Source organism: Dama dama, chromosome 11, assembly GCF_033118175.1.
Source record: "Dama dama isolate Ldn47 chromosome 11, ASM3311817v1, whole genome shotgun sequence".
Taxonomy (NCBI): Eukaryota; Metazoa; Chordata; class Mammalia; order Artiodactyla; family Cervidae; genus Dama; species Dama dama.
In genome coordinates, this window is record NC_083691.1 from 3,303,687 (window position 1) to 3,326,983 (window position 23,297).

General features: G+C 62.0%; 1 protein-coding gene across 2 annotated transcripts; it reads left to right on the forward strand.

The window, feature by feature from the left end:
• Positions 1-453: 453 nt before the first annotated feature.
• LHX3 (LIM homeobox 3) lies at positions 454-8,160 on the forward strand. 2 transcript variants are annotated; one of them, XM_061156150.1, is made up of 6 exons: positions 454-541; positions 4,842-5,013; positions 5,599-5,801; positions 6,527-6,678; positions 6,791-6,962; positions 7,742-8,160. In XM_061156150.1, exons 1-6 carry the CDS (start codon positions 454-456, stop codon positions 8,158-8,160), a joined length of 1,206 nt encoding a protein of 401 aa, XP_061012133.1. The 2 variants fall into 2 exon arrangements, with proteins under 2 accessions (XP_061012133.1, XP_061012132.1); XM_061156149.1 differs by lacking the exon at positions 454-541 and adding an exon at positions 2,527-2,620.
• Positions 8,161-23,297: the final 15,137 nt, after the last annotated feature.

Sequence of the window (23,297 nt, forward strand, 5' to 3'; positions counted from 1 at the left end):
GCCTGAGGGCCGGCGGCCTGGACGACGCTTCCCGGAGTCCGCAAGCGGGAAAGAGCAGGAACTGCAAGGCGGAGCACCCGCTTGGGGCGAATCCCCGGCCTCAAGGCGGGACTGGAGCTCAGGGCGGAGCTGCCCAAGGCTGCCTCCCAGGGACAGGCGGGGGTGGGGCGGGCGGCGGGCCCCGGGACCCGGGGAGGTGGGGCGGCGGGCGGCGGGCGGCGGGTCGTGGGGGGAGGGCGGGCAGGAGGAGCTGAGGGCGGCAGGCGCGGTCGGGGGAGGTGGGCGGCCGCTCCTCCTTCAGCACCGCGGACAGCGCCCGGCCCAGAGGCTCGCGCGTCTCACCACGCTCCGCGCACCGGGACGCGGGAAGGGCCCAGCCATCCCGGGGGTCGCAGAGGAGGAGGAAAGAACGCTCCCCGGGCCGCTTGGGTCCGGCCTGGCCCCGAGGCCGCGATGCTCCTGGAGACGGATCTCGAGGGAGACCGAGATCGGCCCCGGGCCCCCGCAACCACCGGCCTCTGCACCTTCGGAGGGACCAGGGGTAAGAGCCCCGCATGTCCTCCTGCGGTCTCCAGACCGGGCAGGAATACGCAGAGGGGAAAGCGCACGGGTGGGCAGAGGCGAGCAGAGGGACGAGGGAAGGAAGGCGTGCAGCACACTAAGGTCAGGGCGGAAAGAGTCTGGAGAGGCTTCTGGTGGGGCCTGAGACGGCGACCTGGGCGAAGCTGGCAGACCCCTGAGTGAGTGGAAGGCCTGGAGCCCCACTGTGATGGCCTGAGAAGCCTGGACCCACGCTGAAAGGTCTGCAGCTTTTCACAGAGCGCCTGGAGGACAGAAGGGACCTCGCAGGCATGTCTAGTGGGGAGGGGATGGGGCAGAGAAAGGGCTGCCAAGAAAATCCGGGGACCCCATGCCTCTCAGCTCCCACACAGCCCAGTCCTGCCCCGTTAGCCAGCCCAACTCCACAGCGCCGAGAGCCCTGGGTCGGGTCTCCTGCCCGAACTGCACTCCCCAAGGGCCATTCGGTCACAGGGACGTTGGGAAATAATGGAGGCATTGTTGGCCGGTCGGCCAGATGCTGAGCGCATAGGCCCGCCCGCCCCTTCCCCAGTCAGACCACACATGGCCCCTCTCAGGCAGGCCTCCACAGCAGCTGACACTCAACGGCCAACACCCCTGTGCACCCAACACCCGCTCAGCTCCCTGGCCTGAATGCCCTTGTCCTGTCCTGGGGAACAAGCGTAGCACAAAGTGAAGGGGCACCTTAAGTTTGCCCGCACGGGACCTTTGCTCAAACTGAGACGTGGGGTCTGCTTGGAGCTCAGAGGGGGCTGTGTTTCTCCTGCCCAGGTCCTTCCACACCGGCCTCCAAGTTAAACGTACAGGCCAGGCGACTGGAGGCCAGGCAGAGGCCGGGCGACTATGGGGCATCACTGAGGGGCTCCCAGGTGGAACCTCCTGGAGGGTGGTACCAACCCCTAGTCCCCCAACACTTTCTGGGGCCCCGCTCCCTTCATGCTCTGTGCTGCCGGGACCCACACTGCTGTGTGCTCACTGTGGGTGACGCAGGGGTTTGGCCTGGCCTGTGGTGGGCACCCTTCAGGGTAGGTGTGTCTCTACGTGCAAGGGCGGTGGGTTCCTGTGAGCTCACCTGTTTAGACTGGGGGAGGGGGGCAGAATATGGGAAAATGGGGCGCCAGGGCTTCCTCCCGTGCTAGCGGCTGTGGAGGGAAGAGAGTGGATCCCAGCGTTCCCAGCTCCGTTCCTCCTGACCTGGAGTCTTGGCTGCATCATGGAGTCCGAGCCGAGGACACTGGGTTCCCTCCGGAGACTCGCCCTGATTCCCCGCGCCCACTTCTGGGCTGCAGTGCCCAGGATGGGGCCCAGAAGCTGCTCAGAGCAGGAAGGTCTGAGGTCGGGTCCGCTCCTGGAGGCTTCCCTGTGAGCCCGTGGGCGCCGCACTCACCCTCTCGGGGTCTTGGGTCTCGCACGTGCCACCAGGCACTGTGATCAAGCCTCCCAGCTCGGAACCTCTCGGGCCCAAGCCTCAGCGGCGGTAGGATCCAGCTCCCTCCCTGACCGGCAGGCTACCCGCGGGCTTTCGCGCCGGAGCCCAGGCCTCAGCCCCGAGTCAGCGCCGGGGCAGGAAGCTTCGGAGCCTGGTCAAGCGCCCTCGGGCAGCGCTGACACGGCTCCTCCCCTGCCGGTCCCCATCCCTGGGCTGGGCACTCGGGGCGGTTTCTTGCCACCGCAGTTCTCCGGGCAAAGGCGCGCAGAGTCCGCGGACGCCAGCGGCGCGTCTCCGCGACCCCGGCCCCGCCCCGCGCCGCGGCCCCGCCCCCCCTCCCCCCCGCCGCTCCGCCTCCGCGCGGCCCGAGGCTTCGGGCCCCTGGGCGGCCCGCGGGCGCAGCGCCCAGCAGCGCCGGGAGTCGCGCAGACGCCGGCCCGGGGCCATTGAGGCCGCGGTCTCGCCGAGCCCCCGGAAAGTTCAGGACCGGAGAGCCTCGGCGGCGGGCGGCGGGACCCATGGAGGCGCGCGGGGAGCTGGCCCCGGGCCGGGAGTCGGCGGGCGGCGACCTGCTGCTGGCGCTGCTGGCGCGGAGGGAAGACCTGCGCCGAGGTGGGTGCCCCGGCCGATCGGCTGCACCCGGGAGGGCGGACCCCGTGGAGACTCAGTGGTCCTCGCTGCCTTCCCAGCCTGGCCACGGAGGCGGCGGGAGCCGGGGAGCGCGGGCGGGAGTGGGTGCGAGGAGCCCAGCACAGCGTCCCTACCTGAGCATCCCGGCAGCGGGCTCGCCTCTGGGCCCCTGGAGCTGTGTCGTCGGGCGTTTCGTCGCGGCGCTGGTGCTGCCCAGGCTAGGGGCCCTCTGGGTCCCAGGACTGGTTTGGGAAATACTCTTCCTTTAGGGAGAGTGTGCAGAGAGCAAACGTGTGTCCCAGTGTCGATGGGGTAGGAGAATCTCCATGAAGGCTGCCTGCACCCAGACCCTCCACACTTTCCGGGCGAAGAGTCAGACACAAGGGCCAGCATGGAGCTGGACCCCGGCGGCTGAACTCTCTTAGCTGGAGTCTTGGTGTCTGCACTCACATGCACCTGCTCCATTGGCAGGGCTGGTCCTCTTGCAGGAAAACCCCCAGCTCACCCCCAGCGCCTTGGCTTCCCCGTGAACTGGGATGGTTCTCCACGAGCTTCCAAGCAGGCGGGACCCGCGGGATGGGATAGAGGTGGCCCTGGAAGGGTGGGCAGTGGTGGGGTGGGAGCAGGTGGGAAAGGGGTTACATCCAGGCTGTGGGGGTCTCCTCCGTCTCTACTTCTTTATTTATTTTCCGACGGCTCCTGGGAGGGGTGGCCAGGGGGCTGGGAGGAAGGGGTGGGAGGGCGGAGAGAAAGGAAGGGAGGGGCGCGGGCTCTGAGTGAAACGTCTCAAGAGAGCTGAAGGGGATCCGGCCGGCAGGCAAGCGCAAGGCTGTGCTGGGCCCGCCAGCGCCGAGGGTAGGAGACCCCGCCAAGGCTGGAGTCGCCATGCAGCGTAAGGCCTGGGTCGCCAGGGCTTCGCGAGAGAGCGAGGGGCGCGGCGGGAGAGGCTTTTGCTCGACGCGGGGCTCCGCGGGTAGCGCGCTCTGGGAGCTGTCCGGGCCGCGGTGCTGAATCCGCGCCGCGAGGGCCTGTCCAGCCACCAGCTCTAAGAAGGGTGTCCGCGCCCGCCGCCCTGCCATCACCGCCCGGGGTTGGGGGGCCAGGCAGGCAGCAGATCCCCAGGCTCCGCACCCAGGGCCGCGGATTTGTCCGACGCGGGACCCCGTCCTTCGTGGCGCCTGGGGCTGTAGGAAGGAGGTTGATTCCGTTTCTCTCTCAGCATGGGGCAAAGGGAGGTCCCTCGCTGGCCCTTTCACCGGCTGCCAGGCCGAACTGGGGCTGGAGGGGGTCCACTGTCAGCGAGGTGAGTGTGCTGAGGTGGTGATATATTTGAGTAAATTCCAATATATTGAGTAGTGATATATTCTCGTGGCTCTCTGCCCTCGGGAGGAGGCCTTTTCTAAATTAACAGGTAGTCCTCACGCCCTGAACACCCTGCAAAGCACCCCCATGGACCTGTGGCTCTCAAAGGCAGGCCCTGCATTTTCCCAGCCTGGTTCCTCCGGAAGCCTGCAGTCCCAGGGGAACAGAACACAAGTGTCTCTGTGGGGAAGGCAAACTGCCTACTGTGTGTGCTCAGGCATCCATGTTTGAGCAGGAGGACAGAGGGTCTGTATGTCCAGTCTATGCACAAGTACCCCCAGGGCCGCCCAAAGACAGGCAGGGCATCAGTGTTTATTTTGGTAGCCTGGGGACAGGCCACGGCACCGGGCAGCCGCACCTGCCACAAGTATCTAGATGCCATGGCGCCTGATTGTGCGAGGAATGAGGGCCACGGGGTGGTGGGTGCCCCATGGCCCATGTGTGCCAGGCCTCTGGTGATGGTAAGGACCGGGTCTCCAGCCCAGCCTCTGAGACAGCCCCAGGGGCGAGGGTTTCATTTGAGCTCAACGTGCGTCCTTCATGCACTGGAAATGTTTTTGCAGTTGAGGATATCTGAAGGGGTGGCCTGGGTGCCCTCCTGCCCCGGCACATTTCTAAGCCTAGTTTCAGTTGTCCTGGATTTCCGCTGTGGGCCAGGCGCGGACTTCTGAGCCACACTCTTCCTGAACTCGGGGAGCTGGGCGGCCACTCAAGCCGGCCGGGGACGAGGGTGTGCGGGGAAGGGCGCCTCCTGGCAGCCCGGTCCTGGGAGCTGGGTGGGATGGGGAGGCCTCCGGCTCTGTGCGGTGGCCTGACCGCGGTGGCTCCTCCCTGCCTGCAGAGATCCCGCTGTGTGCCGGATGCGACCAGCACATCCTGGACCGCTTCATCCTCAAGGCTCTGGACCGCCACTGGCACAGCAAATGCCTCAAGTGCAGCGACTGCCACGCGCCGCTGGCCGAGCGCTGCTTCAGCCGCGGGGAGAGCGTGTACTGCAAGGACGACTTCTTCAAGTGAGCCCGCCAGCCACCTGGGAGGGAGGGGTGGCGCACCCAGGGGGACCCCCGGGGCCCTCACCGTAACCAAGTCTGGAGCCCTGAAAACCCCCATCTCCACACCCCTCCTGTTCCCCAAACAGGACACCCCTGGGGCCTGTCTGTTGGCGGCTGGGCTGGCCCACGAACAATCTTTTAAAGTAATTTTGTGAATCACTGAAGCAGTCGTTAAAAAGATAACCCTAAGTTTGTAAACCTCTATTGTACGTGCTCCCTCCTTGTTTTGGTCTTGTATTCGTGTTTAACGGCAGGGATGGGGCTCCCACCGGGCAGAGTTTGCAGGTCATGGGTTTGCAGGTCGGTCCCAGTGGCCAGGGCTCTGCCCTTCCGAATTCACCTCCCCAATCCGGGCACAGAGGACAGCTGTGTGCCCCAGGGCCTCCGGATCCCCTTCTCGGTAGTCCCTGCAGGTAGTCTCTGCGACCGGGGGCAGAGCCAGGAAGCCTTCCTCCAGGAACCGCCCTGCGCCCGCACCGCGGTTCTCCCACCCGCTCCGGGCGAAGGAGCGGCCGCGCTCTGAGCCGCGCCCTGTGCGTCCCGCAGGCGTTTCGGGACCAAGTGCGCTGCGTGCCAGCTGGGCATCCCGCCCACGCAGGTGGTGCGCCGCGCCCAGGACTTCGTGTACCACCTGCACTGCTTCGCCTGCGTCGTGTGCAAGCGGCAGCTGGCCACGGGCGACGAGTTCTATCTCATGGAGGACAGCCGGCTCGTGTGCAAGGCAGACTACGAGACGGCCAAGCAGCGAGGTCAGTGGGAGGGGGCGGCGGTCACGGGGCTCGGCCTGGGCACGGCCCACCTTCCCCTTTCCTCCCGTGCAAAGCGGGGCTAAGGCCCGTCCGGGTCGGGTGTGGAGGGATCCTTCCCTCCAGCGTCCCCGGCGAAGCGCTCACTAAGCGGCGAGAACTTAAGCGTCTTCTCTCTGGGCAGGGACGTTGCGGGCGCCCCCGCCTCCAGGCCCGGAGCCCGAGGTGGCGGGTACAGTTAGCAGACCCGCTCTGGGGAAGCCGGGTCTGGGGTCTTAGCAGCCGCCTCCCTCCCGGGCGCAGGGAGATTGGCCTGAATTACGTGGATTAGCTCTGCGGGTCTGAATTATCGTCCTAAACCCTTGACCGTGAAGATCCGACCCTACCCGCACCCTTAGAACAAAGAGGAGCGAGGTGGGGGTTGGGGGGGCAGCGCTTGTCAGTGGGGGGGCCGAGGCTGGAGGCGCCTGCTCCCGGATCCAGGGCGGCTGGGTCCTTAAAGAGGGCCGCCCCTGGCTGGGCCGGGTCACCGCCCAGCGCGTTTCCTCCATCGCTCCGTGCACCCGCGTCCCGCAAAACCCTCCGGCCTCCCCGCCGCGGCGGCGAGTCGGGCGGTCACAGCGGCGACGGCGGCACCTCTGGCCCCGACGTGCGCGCGCCCCGAGGGAGGTGGGAGTGCACAGCGGCCGGAGGAGCAGGCCCAGCCTCACGCCTCCCCCGCGGTGCAGAGGCCGAGGCCACGGCCAAGAGGCCGCGCACGACTATCACAGCCAAGCAGCTGGAGACGCTGAAGAGCGCCTACAACACGTCGCCGAAGCCCGCGCGCCACGTGCGGGAGCAGCTCTCCTCCGAGACCGGCCTGGACATGCGCGTCGTGCAGGTCAGCGCCCCGGCGCCCCCGCGCGCCCTGCGAGCCACTGGCAAACAAGGGCCACCCCGGGTTCCAGAGCAGCGGCCACTCATCGCCGCCCCCCCCCCCCCCCCTTCTCCAGGTGTGGTTCCAGAATCGCCGGGCCAAGGAAAAGAGGCTCAAGAAGGACGCGGGCCGGCAGCGTTGGGGCCAGTATTTCCGAAACATGAAGCGCGCCAGAGGCGGCTCTAAGTCGGACAAGGACAGCGTCCAGGAGGAGGGGCAGGACAGCGACGCGGAGGTCTCCTTCACCGGTACGGGCGGAGTCGGGGAGAGCGTTGGGTTGATTGCCTGCCGGAGCCTGGGGATCAACGTCCCTGTCTCAATAGACCCTGGCGCCCATCCCCAAGCCCTGTAGTTTGGCCTCTCAGGACCACTGCCCTTCTTCTGGAGGGGGACAGGAACCCTGTGGCCCACAGGCGTGTCCCTTGGCAGGCTCTGTCCTGGAGGGAGGGTCTGATCATGCTCCCCCACTGCCCCCACTCAGGGCACTTGGCACTTACAGTGATTTTTTTAGGAAGGCAGCAGCACAGTTTTGGGGTGATGAAAGGTCCTAGCTGCTTAGAGTTGGAGGAGGGTCCACCCTCATCTCTGGAACCAGTTACCTCCTTTTTCCAAAGCAGGGACCCGCCCCCGCCCCCCCCCCCCCCCCCCCCGCCGCCCCGCAGCCAGCTCTTAATGACCATCCTTAGAGAGTTTGTGAAGGAGATTCTTTGGCTGCATTGTGACCTTAGCCTACTCACCTAGCCTCTCTGAGCCTCAATTAACTTGTCTGCAAAACTGGGCAGCCTTGGGATCATACTGGACCCCTGGGCGCCGACTGGACAGTCCTTGGCCCTGACCCCAGCACGGGAGTCCACAGTTCCATAGGAATCGGGTGGGATGGAGCTGAACAAAGTCAGGGGTGAAAGGGTGAGAGATGTGGGCTGACCTGTCCCGGGAGGTGGGGCACGTCGCCCCTGCAGGGGGCACTGAGGGGGGCCAGAGGGGGCAGCAGGTGGGCACTGAGCAGTGCCCTGTGCTCCCACTGCAGACGACCCAGCCATGGCCGACATGGGCCCCGCCAGCGGCCTCTACGGCAGCCTGGGAGAGCCTGCCCCGGCCTTGGGCCGCCCCTCGGGGGCCCCGGGCAGCTTCCCGCTGGAGCACGGAGGCCTGGCCGGCCCGGAGCAGTACAGAGAGCTGCGTCCCGGCAGCCCCTACGGCGTCCCCCCCTCGCCTGCCGCCCTGCAGAGCCTGCCTGGCCCCCAGCCCCTCCTCTCCAGTCTGGTGTACCCCGATGCCGGCTTAGGGCTCGTGACCACGGGAGCCCCAGGCGGGCCCCCACCCATGAGAGTGCTGGCAGGGAATGGACCCAGCTCCGATCTTTCCACCGGGAGCAGCGGGGGCTACCCCGACTTCCCTGCCAGCCCCGCCTCCTGGCTGGATGAGGTGGACCACGCTCAGTTCTGACTGGAGTCCCCGCGCCCTCAAGCCCCGGACGTGAGGAGTCTGGGCAGCAGCTCTCCTGCCTGAAGCACGGACTTCTGCAGGACGGACGCAGTGCCGTGGGGAACAGGATGCAGACTCGGGAGGGCTCGCTTCTGGGAGTGCCCCCTCCCACCCAGGCAGAGGGACTCTCCCCGTTCGGGTCTGAGAGGCTGCCGCTGGAACTGGGGGCCGCTCGCAAGCCTTGTTTTGTAAGCAGATTTCCCCTTTATCAACCAATTAATGGAGTGCTTGCAGCCGTTTCCAGACAGGAAATGTCACCCCAGGGAGGCCAGGCCTTCGCTCCCCTCAGGGGCCTCTGCCCAGACCAACACAGCCCTCAGGCTGGAAGATGCTTTAATTTCTAAAATTAAAAACAATACTGATTGTGCTTTCGTTTCCCAGGTTCCATATATCTTGAGTTCTCTAGCCCCCTGCTCCCCCCACCCTGAACCCCCTCTTTAGGTCAGAGATCAGGCTGTCTGTCCTGGCAGGAGGTGGCTGTGGGAAGGCCACGCCTGCGAACTTCCTCATCGCCCCTGCCACCAATTCCCGTCTTCCCCTCCCCCCGCTCCCCTGGGGCCATCGGCTCTAGATCTTTCGATCCTTCTGGACCCCACTACCCTGGGGGAGAGAGGCGGACTCTTGAAACCCTTAAGGAGCTTCCTCCTGCCCAGACTAGGTTTTTGTCCCTGCCCACACCCGCTGCCCCCGTCACAGCTGCCCTGAGAGCTCAGGCCAAGCCTAGCCCACCGATTTCCATTGCCAAATAGCCCCCAGCTCCCGTTCTCCCCATGGGCTCCGACTGCCCACGGATCGGAAGCCCCACAGGCAAAGGAAGGCCGGGGCGGGGGCTCCTCTGAGCTGCCTCCCCGCCAGATGCTTCTGCCACTGGCCACCACGGACACCGAGGCTGGATTCAAGTGATTCCTTGAGCCTGCATCCCCAGCTACCTGTTGTTTCTGTGACGTTCCCCTGTCTTTTATTTATTCTCTGACCATTGGCTCTCTCCCAGACTTCAATAAATTCGTCAGTTACAGTCGCTGGAAGGCCTGTACGTTCAGTGAGGCTGGGGGTTGGGGGTGGATCTCTGAAAGCTGGAAGCCCTGTTGGAGTAGCTGTTGGCTTCTTGCCAGGGACGACACCTGGTGTGGATCGAGGCCCCTTTGTCCCGTTCTCTCCGCCAGGCTTCCGAGCACTGGATGGAGACTTAGGAGAACAGACGGTCCAACCGTGGGTGGAGGGCCTGGGCCTTCCCACCCTGTCCCTGGGAGAGGCGGGCGCTGGGGTGGCCAGGTGTCAGGACCAAGCAAAACTGCTCGCCACTTGGAGCAGGCTTCAGCAGGGGGAAGGGGACTGCAGCAGGCAAGTAGTCCGGAGATTCAGGAACTCGGTCACCGGGGGCTCTGCAGCTAGGATTCCAGTCCCAGCCACCGGCTAACTCGCTGTGAGATGCTGAGCAAGTGACCTGGCGAGGATGGGGAGAGCTCCCCAGATGTCCCCCCTCCCTCCCCAACCACCAGGCAGCCCAAGGGGCTTAGGTCCAGCCACTTGCCCCCCAGTCCCGCCCACCCCAGCAGGGTCAGCTCCCTCACCAGCACCCAGTGTTGCCTGGGATCCAGAGCATGCCCGCCCCTCCCCCCAAGAATCTTGCTGGCAGCCGCCAGGAGGAATGGCAAGGAATGGGGAAGGCCCTCGGGAGGAAATTCGGGGAATCGATGGGAGAAGTGGCCCCATCACCCACCCCATCACCCTTCAGTCTGGGAAAGCGCCCAGGGAAGAGCTTGGCTGAGCAGAATTGGGGGTGGGTGGCGATTTAGCACTGGGGGGAGGGAACCGGTGAGCAGAGGCGTAGTGGCTGGGTGAAAGGTGTCCCAGGCTGGCCTGGGGGTTGGTGGTCCTTGATCTCGGCCTCCCATGGGTGTGGCTGACTCGCATGTGGGGCGCAGTCCTGGAGGGAACCACTTTGGACTCTGTGTTGCAAGGGGCGCCCTCGAGGGGAAGGAAGGCAGCCTGTCTGGGTGGGATTCAGGGTTTGGGGAGGGAGCCTAGAGGAGGCGGACGACGCTGAGCCTCCGGCAGCCCGAGGGGAGTATAAATCCTCCAGTCGCCGCGGCCCCCCAACCCCCAGCCTGGAGACCTCCCCCAGGCCGCCTGGGACCTTTCAGGCACTGACAGGTTAATAAAGTGCCAAGTGTGCCCGAGGGAGCCTCCGCCTGTTTGCAGGCTCCCAGCTGGCGGAGTGTCCCCGCGGCAACGGAGCCCCAGACCCCAGTCCTGGGGGGGTGGGGGGAGAGTGGACCCCGTCTGGGCCACGCCCCGCGTTCTGGCCCGGCCCGTCCGGGCGAGCGCTCAGCTGAGTGGGTCTCGCGGTCAGCGGGGCAGTGGACAGTGCTCGTGTGCTGACCTCACGGGTCTGTCTCCCCATCTGGGCAGAGCGCTTGACCCCGAGTGACCCCCTTCCCGCGGGCCCCGCGCGGGCAGACACGCGGGCTCCCAGGTCCGGGCCCAGCTCAGTCTGGGGACGTGACCCTGGACCGGGGGGCCCAAAGCCCGAACCCGAGGCCCAGTGAGGAGGCGGGCGGGGCCAATCTCAGGCCGGGAGGACCTCGGGCGGGTCCGCAGAGGAAGAGGGACGCCCATCTTACGGGCCCCTGCGAGGGTCACCTGGAGATCACGACGACTTATTTCCCACGTTGGACCCTGTTAACCGGGCGGGGTATCTAGAGGCGTGTGGGTGTTAGCGCAGAATGCGGGTTCCCGGGGCCCCGTCTCCCGGAGGATGCAGGCGGTGGGCGCCCAGTTCAGAGTCCAGGGCGCGCCCGCCCCCGAGGGGTTTTCCCGCCCGTCCGGCTCCAGGCGGCCAGGGCCCTGCGAAGCGGGTGGGCGCAGGGTCTGGGGGCGGGGCCGGGGGACTGGGTAGGGCTGCCTTCCGGAGGCTGGAGCTGGAGGCGGCGCCGCGCCCTCCCCCGACCCCCTCCGAATTGCGGCCAGCGGCCAGCCGCGGCGGGAGGCGGGCTCGGGGTGGGAGGCACCCTGGCGGGGAGGCTGGACACACCTGAGTCATTTTTTTCCTGAGGGGCTAGGGCTTGTTCACTTTTGAAAAACAGTAACCTCTGTATCGTGATACTTAGAACTTTAAATTTTAACATAAGCGGAATGCTCATCTTGACCGTGTTATCACATTCTTTTCATTTTTGAACCCGATTGCATACATTATCAAAGGTAAATACCTGAATGAGAAAAACAATTTGGACCAGTATGTAAAAGGACTTCTTTCCTTTTAAATATAAAATTTGCTCAGGGCAGATGAAAGCTCCGGAATCAGAGACACCCCTCCCTCCCCACCCCTCTCCTGGAGACCTGGGGACCCACTTGCTTCTCGTTTCTCTTCCGCCCGAAGATCAGGGCAGGCGTATCTTGGGGACTGGCCCCCGCCTGGGGCAGGAGGGGGTTGGGGGCCCAAATCCCTGGAGCTTGCCTGGTTGAGTAGCAAAACGATAAATCAGTGGGTTTTCAAAGGACTCAGTCAGGAGCTCTGAATCCCAGCGGCTGTAATGATCAATTCTTTAAGCCCATAATTGTTCAAATTACTCTGAGCAACATAAAACATTAATTTTAAGAAATTTAATAGAAAAAAGCTCTTCAAATCCACAACGAGATAAATGACACCCAGCATTCCGACCTTTTTCCATACCTTGGTGACATTGAATAATCTGAAAGGTATTTACATTTTCATTCTTCGTGGGAAGTGTTGACAAGCTTTTGGCCGTGGGCGAGGTACGCAGTGGCACGCGGGCCCCCCTCCCCCCTAATTAATGGGGGAGCAGCGACTTCATAAGCAGAATTTTCATCAGTCTGCCTGGGTGACCTGCAGTGATGGCTCCCACCCCCGGCACTGATGCAGCGCAGCTCATTTTTTACCATAAAAATATTCCCTCCTGACCAGCAGAGCCCCCCTCGGCATTCAAAAAGAGATAGGAGCCTAAGAAGCAGCTGTCTGGGGGGGCATCGCAGGAATGCAGTCAGACCTGGGAGAGAAGTATAGAAACTGCAGACCCCAGTCAGGGAGGCACACGTGTGCGTGTGCGGGAGCGTGTGTGTGTGTGTGTGTGTGAGAGAGAGAGAGAGAGAGAGAGAGCGTGTCACAGCGGGTGTGGAGGCCAGCCCCAGGATGCTCACACAGTCCTCAGTTCCACATGTTACCAAGAGCCCGTCCAAAGTGTGGGACGTGCCCACCGGGGCCACACCTGCAGAGCTGGGGCTGGAGCTAGGTCCCGGGGAGCACGAGGGACACAAAGTGAGGGTGCCCAGGGCCCCCATGAGCCCCACGCCTGTGGTTAAGGAGCTCGTGGAGCACGCGGGCTCCGGCTGAGGGACCTGGGGCCCTCCCCTCCGTCCTACTTGCTTGCTGCAGCTCTGCGACCACGGGTGAGCTGCTCAACTTCTCTGAGCCTGAGGAGTAGCAAGAATAGCCTCCTCTCCGGGTTTGCTAGGACACTTCCCATGGCAAAGCCAGAAGCAGGCACCCCTGAAGCGCCCTGCGCTCGGTTCTGCGGGCAAATCCCACTGACAGGGAGGTGGTGGGAGCTGCCGGACCCCAGGGAGCCACACACACACCCGGGACTCGGGACACAGAGCTCTGTGGGGCACGGATGCGCACGCCAGCGACACCCCGATAGGCACGCACCTTCACCCCTGCTCCACACAGCTCACACTCAGCCCCCTGGGCACCCACGCTGTCTGAGGGCAAAGGCACGTGAGCCAGGTCGGACGGGGCGGCGGGGGCGGGGGGGGGGGGGGTCCCAGTCTGTTGTTCCAGAAGTCAAATGCCCCCCTTGGTCAGGCTTGGATCAGACCTGTGCCGAGGCAGGGGCGTGGACAGGGTGGCCCCAAGACCGTGCCCCTACTGCTGTGAGGGGAACACCACTTCCCCCTCAGGTTCTGGAAGCCCTATTGTGCCCTGGGCTGCTGCTGCTTTTTTTTTTTTTTTTTTTTTGATGTGGACCATTTTTAAAGTCTTCATTGAATTTCTTACAACCCGAAGCTCTGTGTTCCCAGTCCCGAATATGTGCGGCTTCCTCAGGTCCAGTGGGTACCACCACCTCCAGGTCAGTGGGATTTAAAACCGAAGCAGGTTTTATGCTTTGTTATTTGGGGCTGGGAGGCAGGTGGAGTCTTAGCTTCCTGACTAAGGATGGAACTCGCACCCCCTACATTGGAAGGTGAAGTCTTAAAGCACTGGACCGGACTGCCAGGGAAGTCCCCCTGTGCTTGAGAATGGAGGGGCGGGGAACCCAGATGGAGTCGGGGTGGCTCATGCCCATCTGCCCTGCTTCGTCAGTGTCTGCCCCGCCGGTGGGCAGGCAGGATGAGGAATGGCTGGAGGAGGTCCTTGTCCACTTGGACCCCATCTGAGAACCTGGCAGCTTCCCTGGCATCTCAGAAGGTAAAGGATTTGCCTGCAATGAGGGAGGCCTGGGTTCGATCCCTGGATTGGGAAGATCTCCTGGAGAAGGGAATGGCTATCCACTCTAGTATTCTTGCCAGGAAAATCCCATGGACCAAGGAGTCTGGCAGGCTACAGTCCATGGGGCTTCAAAGAATCAGACACAGCTGAGTGACTAACACTTTTGCTTTCACACTTCTCACACTAGAACCTGAGGGCCGGGAGGGACGCCGTGGTCCAGCCCCACATTGGTGGTCCCTGCTCAGCACCACGGCAAGCTCTGTGTCCTCATCCATCAAAAGGGTGATCCTGGTCATCGCACCCAGGAGCAGGCGCTCACAGCCCCGGCTCCAGGGAAACAGGGATCAGAGCCCTGGAGATGCTGCTCCCCGCGGTCAGGATGATGGGAGGGGAGAGATCAGAGCCCCAGGCACTGCTGGTGGGAATGTCCACAGAGCGGCTGAGGAGGACTGCTTGATGGGCCCAGAGATGGAAACCTTGAATCACCACGGGATGCTGCCGTTTTACTCCTAAGTCAAACCTAAAGGACCCAAAACGGACTCAGACAAGCCCCTGTGCAAGTGTGCCCGCTGCAGCCACAGGGCAGAAGTGGCCCAAACACCCATCCATCCGTGCGTGAGTGCTGACAGCGGCCCATCTCCACCGTGGAGGGGGCACAGACTTGCTACAACTCGGGAAGTTAGAAAGGTGCTGGGTGAAGGAGTGAAGTGAAAGTCGCTCAGTCGTGTCCGACTCTTTGCGGCCCTGGGGACTGCAGTCCATGGAACTCTCCAGGCCAGAACACTGGAGTGGGTGGCCTTTCCTGCCTCCAGGGGAATCTTCCCAACCCAGGATCGAACCCAGGTCTCCTGCATTTCAGGCGGATTCTTTCCCAGCTGAGCCACTAGGGAAGCCCAAGAATACTGGAGGGGGTAGCCTGTCCCTTCTCCAGGGGATCTTCCTGACCCAGCCAGACACAAAAGGCCACACATTGTATAATTCAGTCTCTACCAAGTGTCTAGAACAGGTGAGTCCATAGAGACCGAACGTAGATCAGAGGTTGTGGAGTGGGCAGGATAAGGAGTGACTTATCCGGGGTTCCCTTTGGGCAGGAGGGAGGTGTTTTGACTCAGGTGGTGGCTGCACCTTGTAGGCTGTAAAATGGTTCATTTTATGCTGCGTGGATTTCACCTCACTTATATAAAGGTGCCCCACTCACCCCTCCCAGGCAGAGCTGCCTCACAGCCGATCAGCGAGCGCGAAGAACAGGAAATCGTGTGATTAGGAGAGCAAGTGGGGCCTCGTTAGAGCACCCCGCCCCGCCCCCCGCCCCGCCCCCCCATCCAGTTGGCTCCTGGGATCAGCATCAGGCTCCCACCCTTCAAGAGCTCCCTCCCCCCAGAGGGGTCCCTCAAAGGCCCTCCCAGAGCCCCTCCCCCTGCCCCCTCCCCTCCAGGCTGGGACATGCAGAGGGTCCTCAGCACTGCTGCGGGGACAGGGGGACATCCCCGGACCCCACCTGCAAGACAGGGGCCTGGCCGCAGGGGCATGCTCCCCAGCTGAGGACAGGGGCCTGCTGTCACCAGCTTCCAGCAAGTGAATGGATGCTAATGACCCGCTTCCCCTCCCCGAAAGGGCTTGTCAGGACCAGAGCGGGACATGGAAGACCCCAGTGCTGGGGGGAGGCCCTCCCGGCCTGGCGGTCATCCGGGGAGTGGCTCAGTTGTGTCCCCTGGCCATTGTCCCCAAGCCTGGTTTGACCTCCAGAAAGGTCAGAGGTTAAGACCTGTGACGTCCCGGGTGATACAGTGACATGATGACTCACATTCCCTTCACATGCTGCCCGCCCCCCCCCCAGTTTCTTTCTTTGCTGAGGGATCAAAGCTGGCTGTAGGCTGGGTGCCTGGTCAGAGCTGGCCGTGGCCGCTGGGGCTTCTGCACTCCAGAGGGCAGGGGAGGCCAGCCAGCCAGCCACGGCCAGCTCTGAGCTGCGGGGACGGGTCCCCAGGTGATGGCAGGCGGGTGAGGGGAGGGATGACGGGAAGGAAGGGGTCGCCAAGCCTCCACGCTGCCCGGGCACCTCACGTGACACTTACTCCTCCCGAAAACCTGTGGCCGGAGTGTTAAGCCTGGCATCCGGGTGGGGTGGGGGGAATGCGTTCCCTCCATGGGGGGCCTTGGAAGCCAGGCTCATCCTGGGGCCGTGCATGCTCAGTTGCCTCAGCCATGTCTGACTCTTGTAACCCCGTGGACTGTAGCCCATTCAGGCTCCTCTGTCCATGGGATTCTCCAGGCAAGAGTACTGGAGTGGGTTGCCATTTCCTGCTCTGGGTCATCTTCCCAACCCAGGGATCAAACCTGCATCTCTTAGCCCTCCTACACTGGTAGGGGAGTTCTTAACGCTAGTGCCACCTCTGACGTTCCTGACCTGTGACAGGAGTTTGCTATACCTTCCGGAAGATTCTGTCTTGGCTGGTCAGCCAGAAGCTGCTGAGGCAAGACCCTCAGCTGGCCTTTTCTTGCAGGGAGGGGGGCTCCCTCTCTCCATGACAAATGCTCTCTGTTCAGAGCTTGGCTAATCTTTAGAATGACAAGGTTTAAAGTTTAATTAGCAAGTCCCTCTTATGCAAACTCTCCTCATTAAACTAAGTGCCCTATTAGTTAAAAGGACGCCTGGTGGGGGTGGGCTCTGGACACACTGCTGGCAGGGCCGAGGGGGACCAGAAAGCAGGAGTTTTATGGGCCACGGCCTGAGCCCCGAGCCCAGTCGTAACTGAGGTGGGCGGAGTTCTCCCCTCAACCTTCAGGTGACACCAGGCTTCAGAATGGAGCGGGGTGGGGGTGGGGGGGAGGGAGGGGCAGGGGAGAGCTGGCTGGCTGGCAGGGAGGTGAAATATGGGTGCGTGGGGTACCCGACTGCCTGGAGAGATGATGTCACCCGTGGGGAGCACGGAGCCCGGGGCCCTCCAGGGATCTGAAAGACGGCTGGGTGGTGAGAGCTGCTGGGGCTCTCCCTGGGGTCTCCTGGGGGTCCCTGGCCTCCTGGCCCATCCTAGGTCAAGAGGGCAGAGGCTGCTGCCCAGGCTTACAAACTAATACCGATGGCTCATGCTCTGCTTAGGAAAGTGATGTGTGCTCATCCTGCAAAATTTGACAAAAGTAGAAAAACAAAGCTCGCCGCCCCGCTCCCTGGTGCCCTGAATTCCCCTAACCAAGATGCCACGTTGACAAAGCTCTGTCAGGACTTGGCTGGCTGTGGCTCGTGTGTTGGGGGTGTCGCAACCGCACACAGCTGCTTCGCGACCTGCTTCTCTGCGGTGTCACAGCCCGGCCGTTTCCTGGGCCACGAAGTGTCCCTTCTGAGATGTGTCTGCTGGTGGCCTTATCTGAGGTCTGACTGCCCAATAAAGCCCCTCCCGTTGTTTGTACTGGTCTCCCGGGGGGTGGGGTGTCAGCTCCCGGCAGAATCGACAGGGTCCCGTCTGGGCAGGAGGGGGCCGCCCGCCAGGCTGGCAGGGCCGCATTGGCACGGCTGTCCCTCCCTGTATGTCTCCAAGTCCAGGACCCACCGGGAAAGGGTCAGCCTCTTCCTTCTCCAGGGGCACCTCCCTGACTGAGGGGCCAAACCTGGGCAGACTTCCTGTCCTTTTCTAGAAGCTTCCCATACTAAGGCTACTCCCATCCCCAGCTATTAATCCAATCTTCTTGTCTCTGATGGGGTTCTGAGCGCTGTCTGGGAGCTCCCACCCACTCCCAGCTCTCTCCCCGACCGGGGGTCCCTGGCTTGGTCCTGCAGACTTTCTCCAGCTTTTGTCCTGGGGCTGCTGTTCTCAGAGGCTCGGCACAAGCATGTAACACTGTGGGTTGTGCCAGCGTGGTGGCTCGGGCCTGGAGGTGGGTGAACGTGGCTGTCAGCTTGGGGAGGATCTCGGTTAGTGGGGGTGGGGCGGTGGGCGCTGAGAAGGAGCAAAGCTTCTCTCTCTGGGAGCAACTGGGAGGACTCGTCCCGGTCAGAGGAGGTTCGCATCTGGGGTTAGACGTTGGGTTTGGGCAGTTTCGGCCACGGTCTCCGGAGGACACAGAGATGGAAGGGGCGCCCTGGGGACCAGCTGGGGAGCGGGAGGGAGGTAGGTCCAAACCAGGAGGGGTGGGGGTGCAGGAGAATCGTGAGGACCGAGCCACTGCTGCTCCTCAGGTCACCCGTTCATGCGACGCCGTCACTCAGAGGTGGCCCCCACCTTTCCACCTTTCCCCATCTCCGGGCCATCCTGAGCCCCTTGGAGGTCTCCCCTGCTGGCTCCCGGCCCCTCCTCCGGCCCAGACACATGGGCATACGGCCTCCCTGCTGGCCGATGAGCTGGGGGCCCCATTGGGTCTGGGGGCCGACTCCAGGGGGCTGGCCCTGAGAAGAAGCCCATGCAACCCCTCACCCATCCCGCCGGCCTGCGCCATCCACCCCTACATCTGGCCATGCGTCTTGTCCATCTGGCGCTTTGTGCATAGGCTGGAGGCGGCCAGTGGGTGGGCAGGTGCCCCACGAGGGTCTAGGCCAGTGGGAGCCCCCTCCCCAAGAGGCCCGGCTGGCCCACCTCCTGTCATGTCTTTTAACAAACCCTCTGAAGGATTTTTTTCAATGGAACTGTCTCCTGGCTTCCCCCAGTCGCTGGCGATGAGATAAGAGGGGTTAATGCTCACGAGGTCGGGGTCAGGGGGCAGCTGTGGGGGTGGGGGAGCCCAGGCAGCCTTAAGGGGCCGGACAAGGCTGCCTCCTCCCTCCTGCACCCAGGCCCCCAGGGACCCTGGACCCCTGCTGTCCTGGGTCCAGCTTCACCATCCCGGGGCTGTCCGGAACAGGGGGATGGAGACCCAGGGCAGTGGCCGAAAGAGGAGGGCCACCACAGAGCCCACAGCCTCACCTCCTGTGTCTTCAGGAAGGGAGCAGCTCCAAGCCAGGAAAATGCAGAATTCCATGTGGACTGCTTCCCCGATTGGGCTTCAAGGAATCTGCTACTTGCTGTTTTCTGGTTTTAATCTTGGCCCATCAGTCATCAACCAGCTTGTGATTCCAGCTGATATGTTTAATTAAATGACGGATTCAGACTTTTAGATCAGTCTCTTACTGACTTTGTAAACAGCGTTGGAAACCTAAGAGGACATGAGTCGCCCTGTTTCTAAGTTTACTATGTTTTTATTTTTTCTTCATTTTATTTATTCATTTTTTTGGGCCACGTGATGTACAGCATGTGGGATCTTAGTTCCCTGAACAGGGATTGAACCCTTGCCCCCTGCGTTGGAAGCACAGTCTTAACCACAGGACCACCTGGGAAGTCCCTGCTGTGTTTTTTAGATATGTGATAGTTTATGCTTTGGGGAATTTTTCTCTGTTATGTCCCAAAACCAAAGTTATGAACAAGGAGATAAAAAAAAATTTTTTTTAAGGAGATAAAATATTAAGACTGTAAGTGGAATTTAAATGTTTAAGGGAATTTCATAGAGTTGTAAAAGTTCCTTAACATTGTTCTCAGAATTTGCTAAGCTCCATAATAGAATCATATTTGTAAACTGAATTTACAACTTAGCAAATAGCTGGAGTTTTGGTTAACTGAATATTTTAAAAACCAAATTACACCAGATCATCTTTTCTATGGAACAAAAAGACATTCAAGAGCACAGAATAAATCAAATTTTTGTTGCCTAGCTTCACACTCGGTTATTCCGTCCTCTGAGCATCCTCTGGGTGTGAGGTGGCAGACGTCACCCCCCCACACAACGGCTGTGGGCTGAATCATGTGCCCCCAAAACAGAGGGCCCCCTGTTACCCTCAGCACCTAGGAAGGGAACCATATTTAGAAACGGGGACTTTGCAGGTGCGACTGTGTTGACAGGAGGCAGGCATGGTGGGCCCTGACTAGTGTCCTTCAGAGATGAGGGAATCTCGGACCCAGGGACATAGGGACACCAGTGGGAAGATGGTCCTGGAGTCTACGATCCATGGGGGGCAGGGGATTGGGAACCCCACCAGAAGCTTAGGAGAGGCCTGGAGTGGAGCATCCCGCCCAGAGGCTTCCGGCGCGTCAGGCTGCCTCCAGGGCTGGGAGGGGAACGTGTGTGTGTGTGTGTGTGTGTGTGTGTGTGTGTGTGTGTGTGTGTCCTCGGGGCCTTGCTCACCCCGGGGGCAGGGCGAAGTGAGTCAGCTGGGAGCGGGGTTGGGCCCCGGGCACCTCTGGGGCCTCTGACCTTCCCGTACCTGGTGCCCGCCTCCCTGCCCCTGCTTTGGCTGCCTGGCCTGGGTGGACATCTGCAAACTCACCTCCTGCCCACCGGTGCTCTCAACTCCTCCGTCCCCTTGTTACAGGCAGAGGGGGTGGGAAGCAGGCCCCCGGCCGCCCTCTCTGTCCCCAAAGGCCCCAGCAGCCCTGCCCAGCCCTCCCAAATCCGCCAATATTAGAAAGGATTTGTGTCCCCGATAAATAATGCAAAGTTAAATTACATCCGTTCCGGCTTAAATTTTCATATTCCTACGTCTCATCTGCATAAAGAAATTCTCCTTGCCGGCCTCGCAGGGTGGTCTCTGCCAGCTGCCAGGGCTCCTAATGAAATTGCTCCTCCAGGCTGGGCGCCCAAGGGGCGTGGGGGCGGCCTGCCTGCTGGGGGAAAAGGTAAAAGGCCAGAGTTCAAATTATTTATCTCCCTAATAACCAAGCAGATCGCGTGCCTTCCGCGGTGGAGGCCAGAGCTGCACGCGGGGTTGGGTGGGCGTGATATATGAGGGGGCGGGAAGGGGAGGGCGCGCCATCCTTTCGCAGCGGTGACCCCACCGCAAGGGCACAGCAAGGACGTGCCTTTTCAGCATCCCCAGAGCCGGGGGACCCACTTCTGGGGGGGAGGAGAGGTGGGGTCAGCCCGGCCCTTCCGGGGCCCTGCACGTGAGCGCTGACCCCATGTGCCCTTCGTAGAGGGTGGGGCCGGTGTGAGGGCTGGCTTTTGCAGACCTTGCATGGTTTTCCCCAGAGTGGGACACAGTGGGTTCTTTGAGGTGTTGGGTGTTCGATGTCACCCAGTGGCCTGGAAGGGGCGCAGGGAGGAGGGATGGCCTGGGCCTGCCTCGAGGGGCCAGGGGTCCAGGCAGAATGGACTGGAACCCCAGGCAGGGCCAGAGAGGCCCAAATGGTTGGCATCCATGGGTGCCACAGGCAGGGAAGCTGCCTGTGTGCGCTTGAGTGCGGGGAGGCTGCACAGACGGTCAGACAGCTTCAGAGACCCCAAAACAGCAGGACACAGATCTGCAGCTGGATCCTGAATCCCGTGTTACAGTTAAAAACAAGGGTGCCACCTAGAACCTATTAGACAGAGTGAAGTGAGTCAGAAAGAGGAATACCATATTCTAACACATATATATGGAACCTAGAAAAATGGTGCTGAAGAATTTATGTACAGGGCAGCAGTGGAGAAACAGACATAGAGAACAGACCTAGGGACTGGGGAGAGGGGAGGAGAGGGTGAGACGTGTGGAGAGAGTAACAGGGAAACTTACATCACCATATGGGAAAAAACTCAAACCGGGGTTCTGTATCAACCCAGAGGTGTGGGGTGGGGAGGGAGACGGGAGGGAGGTTTGGAAGGGAGGGGATGTATGTATACCTATGGCTGATTCAAGTTGAGGTTTGACAGAAAAGAGAAAAATTCTGTGAAGCAATTATCCTTCAATAAAGAATAAATTAATTTAAAAAAAGGGTGCCCCCTGTTCCCCTCAAGTGTCCTCTGCCTTCCCCACCTCTGAGGGATCGGGGTGGACCAGGGGCCCCTCACCCAGCTGAGCCCCACATTTGCTCCACCCAGGTCCAGCACCTCTGGTGAACCCCTGCCCCCAGGGCCCCGGAAAGCCCCTTCCTGACTGGACAGGCAGCAGGCCCGGTCTTCCGCCTCCTCTCCGCTGGCCGCCCCCACACCTCGCATTTATGGCCACTTAATCTGTGTGAGCCGCCGGCCCCCAATATATCTCCAAGTATTGATCAGCTTTAGGCTGATAGAAGTTCAAGCTCGTGGGGTCCCGCTCTTTGACCCCCAAATAGGGTATGAATTTCAATCGAATAGACTGGGATCTACACGTGGCTTCTCCCCGGGCTGGGAGCTGCGGGAAAAAATCAATGAAGCGTGCTAATGACTCACGATTTATAGAACACCTGCCATTTTAATATTAGAATAAATGTTATACTGCGCAGGGAGGGGGACGCAGGGGGTCTCCAGGAAAATATTTCTTAGCCTTTTCTGCTGGAAAATGATGTGCGTGGAATTTTATGAAGTCAAATTTATGGACCTCATTTAGGCTTATAATTTAAAACTCCTTATGAGAAAGACATCAAGTAGAGTGCTGGGCGTGGGGGAGGCAGGGGCTGGACAAGTGGGTGGTCCCAGAGCTGTCGGGAGGGCGGCCCAGGGTGCGGCCCTCTGGGGAGGAGCAGCGGGTGGGGGGCCCGCTGAGAGGACCAAGTCTTCCCCCATCCCGGGGGTCTCAGGACTCCGGGATCTGAGGCCTGGGGGTGCCTGGTGAGCCCCCTGCAGGCGTCAGCACTCGCCCTAGGAATGTACACATGCTCTTACGTGTGCGACTGTGTGCCCATGCTGACACACGTGTACACGGCCACATCGCGGCCACTCACGTGCCTGGGAGCGTGTGCGTGAACGCACATGCCCATGGCGCACACCCCCCGGTCCGCACACGTGAGCACCCAGGCACACACACACCTGGTTCCTGCCCCCCCAGCCTCCTCACCACCGCCTGCTTCAGAGCCACTCCTCCAGTTCCCTGCTGGAGCTCAAAGTCACCGGGGTCCCGGGCTGGGCGGAGGGCAGAGGGACACTCTGCACTGTCATTCGGATGAGCCCTGCCGGGTGACTGGGGGCGCGCACTCTTTGGTAGAAGTGGGTTCCGATCAAGGGCAGAGCTTCACCCCCAGGGCCGAGACCACGGCCAGAGCACGCGTGCAGCCTGGCCAGCAGGCGGGGGCTGCCCCTCGTGTCTGCAGGGGGCCAGGGCCAGGGCCAGGGCCTCAGAGGGTCTCTGGAGGACACTCGTCCCATCCCGGCCAGGGAAGCGCCTGCAGTGGTCTGCGGGGGGCTGCCCGTGGCAGAGGGAAGCCCACCCCCTCTGGGCCTCAGTTTCCCAGCTGTAACTGGAGAGGTGGGAGTCAGGCAGTCTGAGAGCCCTTGTCTTCTGCCAGGGAACACTGGAATCTCAGATCTCCGGGAGGCCTGGCCTGGGAAACAGGCATTTCCTGAGGGCAGATTAAGGCCGGAGGGGCAGGGATTAGCTTTTCTCCTAAGGCTGTCAGGGGCTCTCCACTGGGGAGGTGTTTCCAGGGGCAGGGCGGAGCAAGCAGAGGGGGTGTCGGGGAGCCCCCGCCCCATCCCCCACCCAGGCCTGCACATTCCTGGCCCGTTTCGGCTCCGGACAGCTGTCACCTAAATCGTGGACACCCGCCGTGGCCTGGGAGGTCCCCACTGCCTCTCTGAGTCTCCCCGGAAGGATGGGGTGACGAGAGGCATATGTTATTTCCCACCATAAACTCATGGGCCACTGCCCACAGCGCCCGGCGCCCGGGGTGGGACGGGTGTATTTTACATTTTCAACTTTATTAGAGGAGCGAGTGTAGCTTGGGGATGTTGCCTTCTC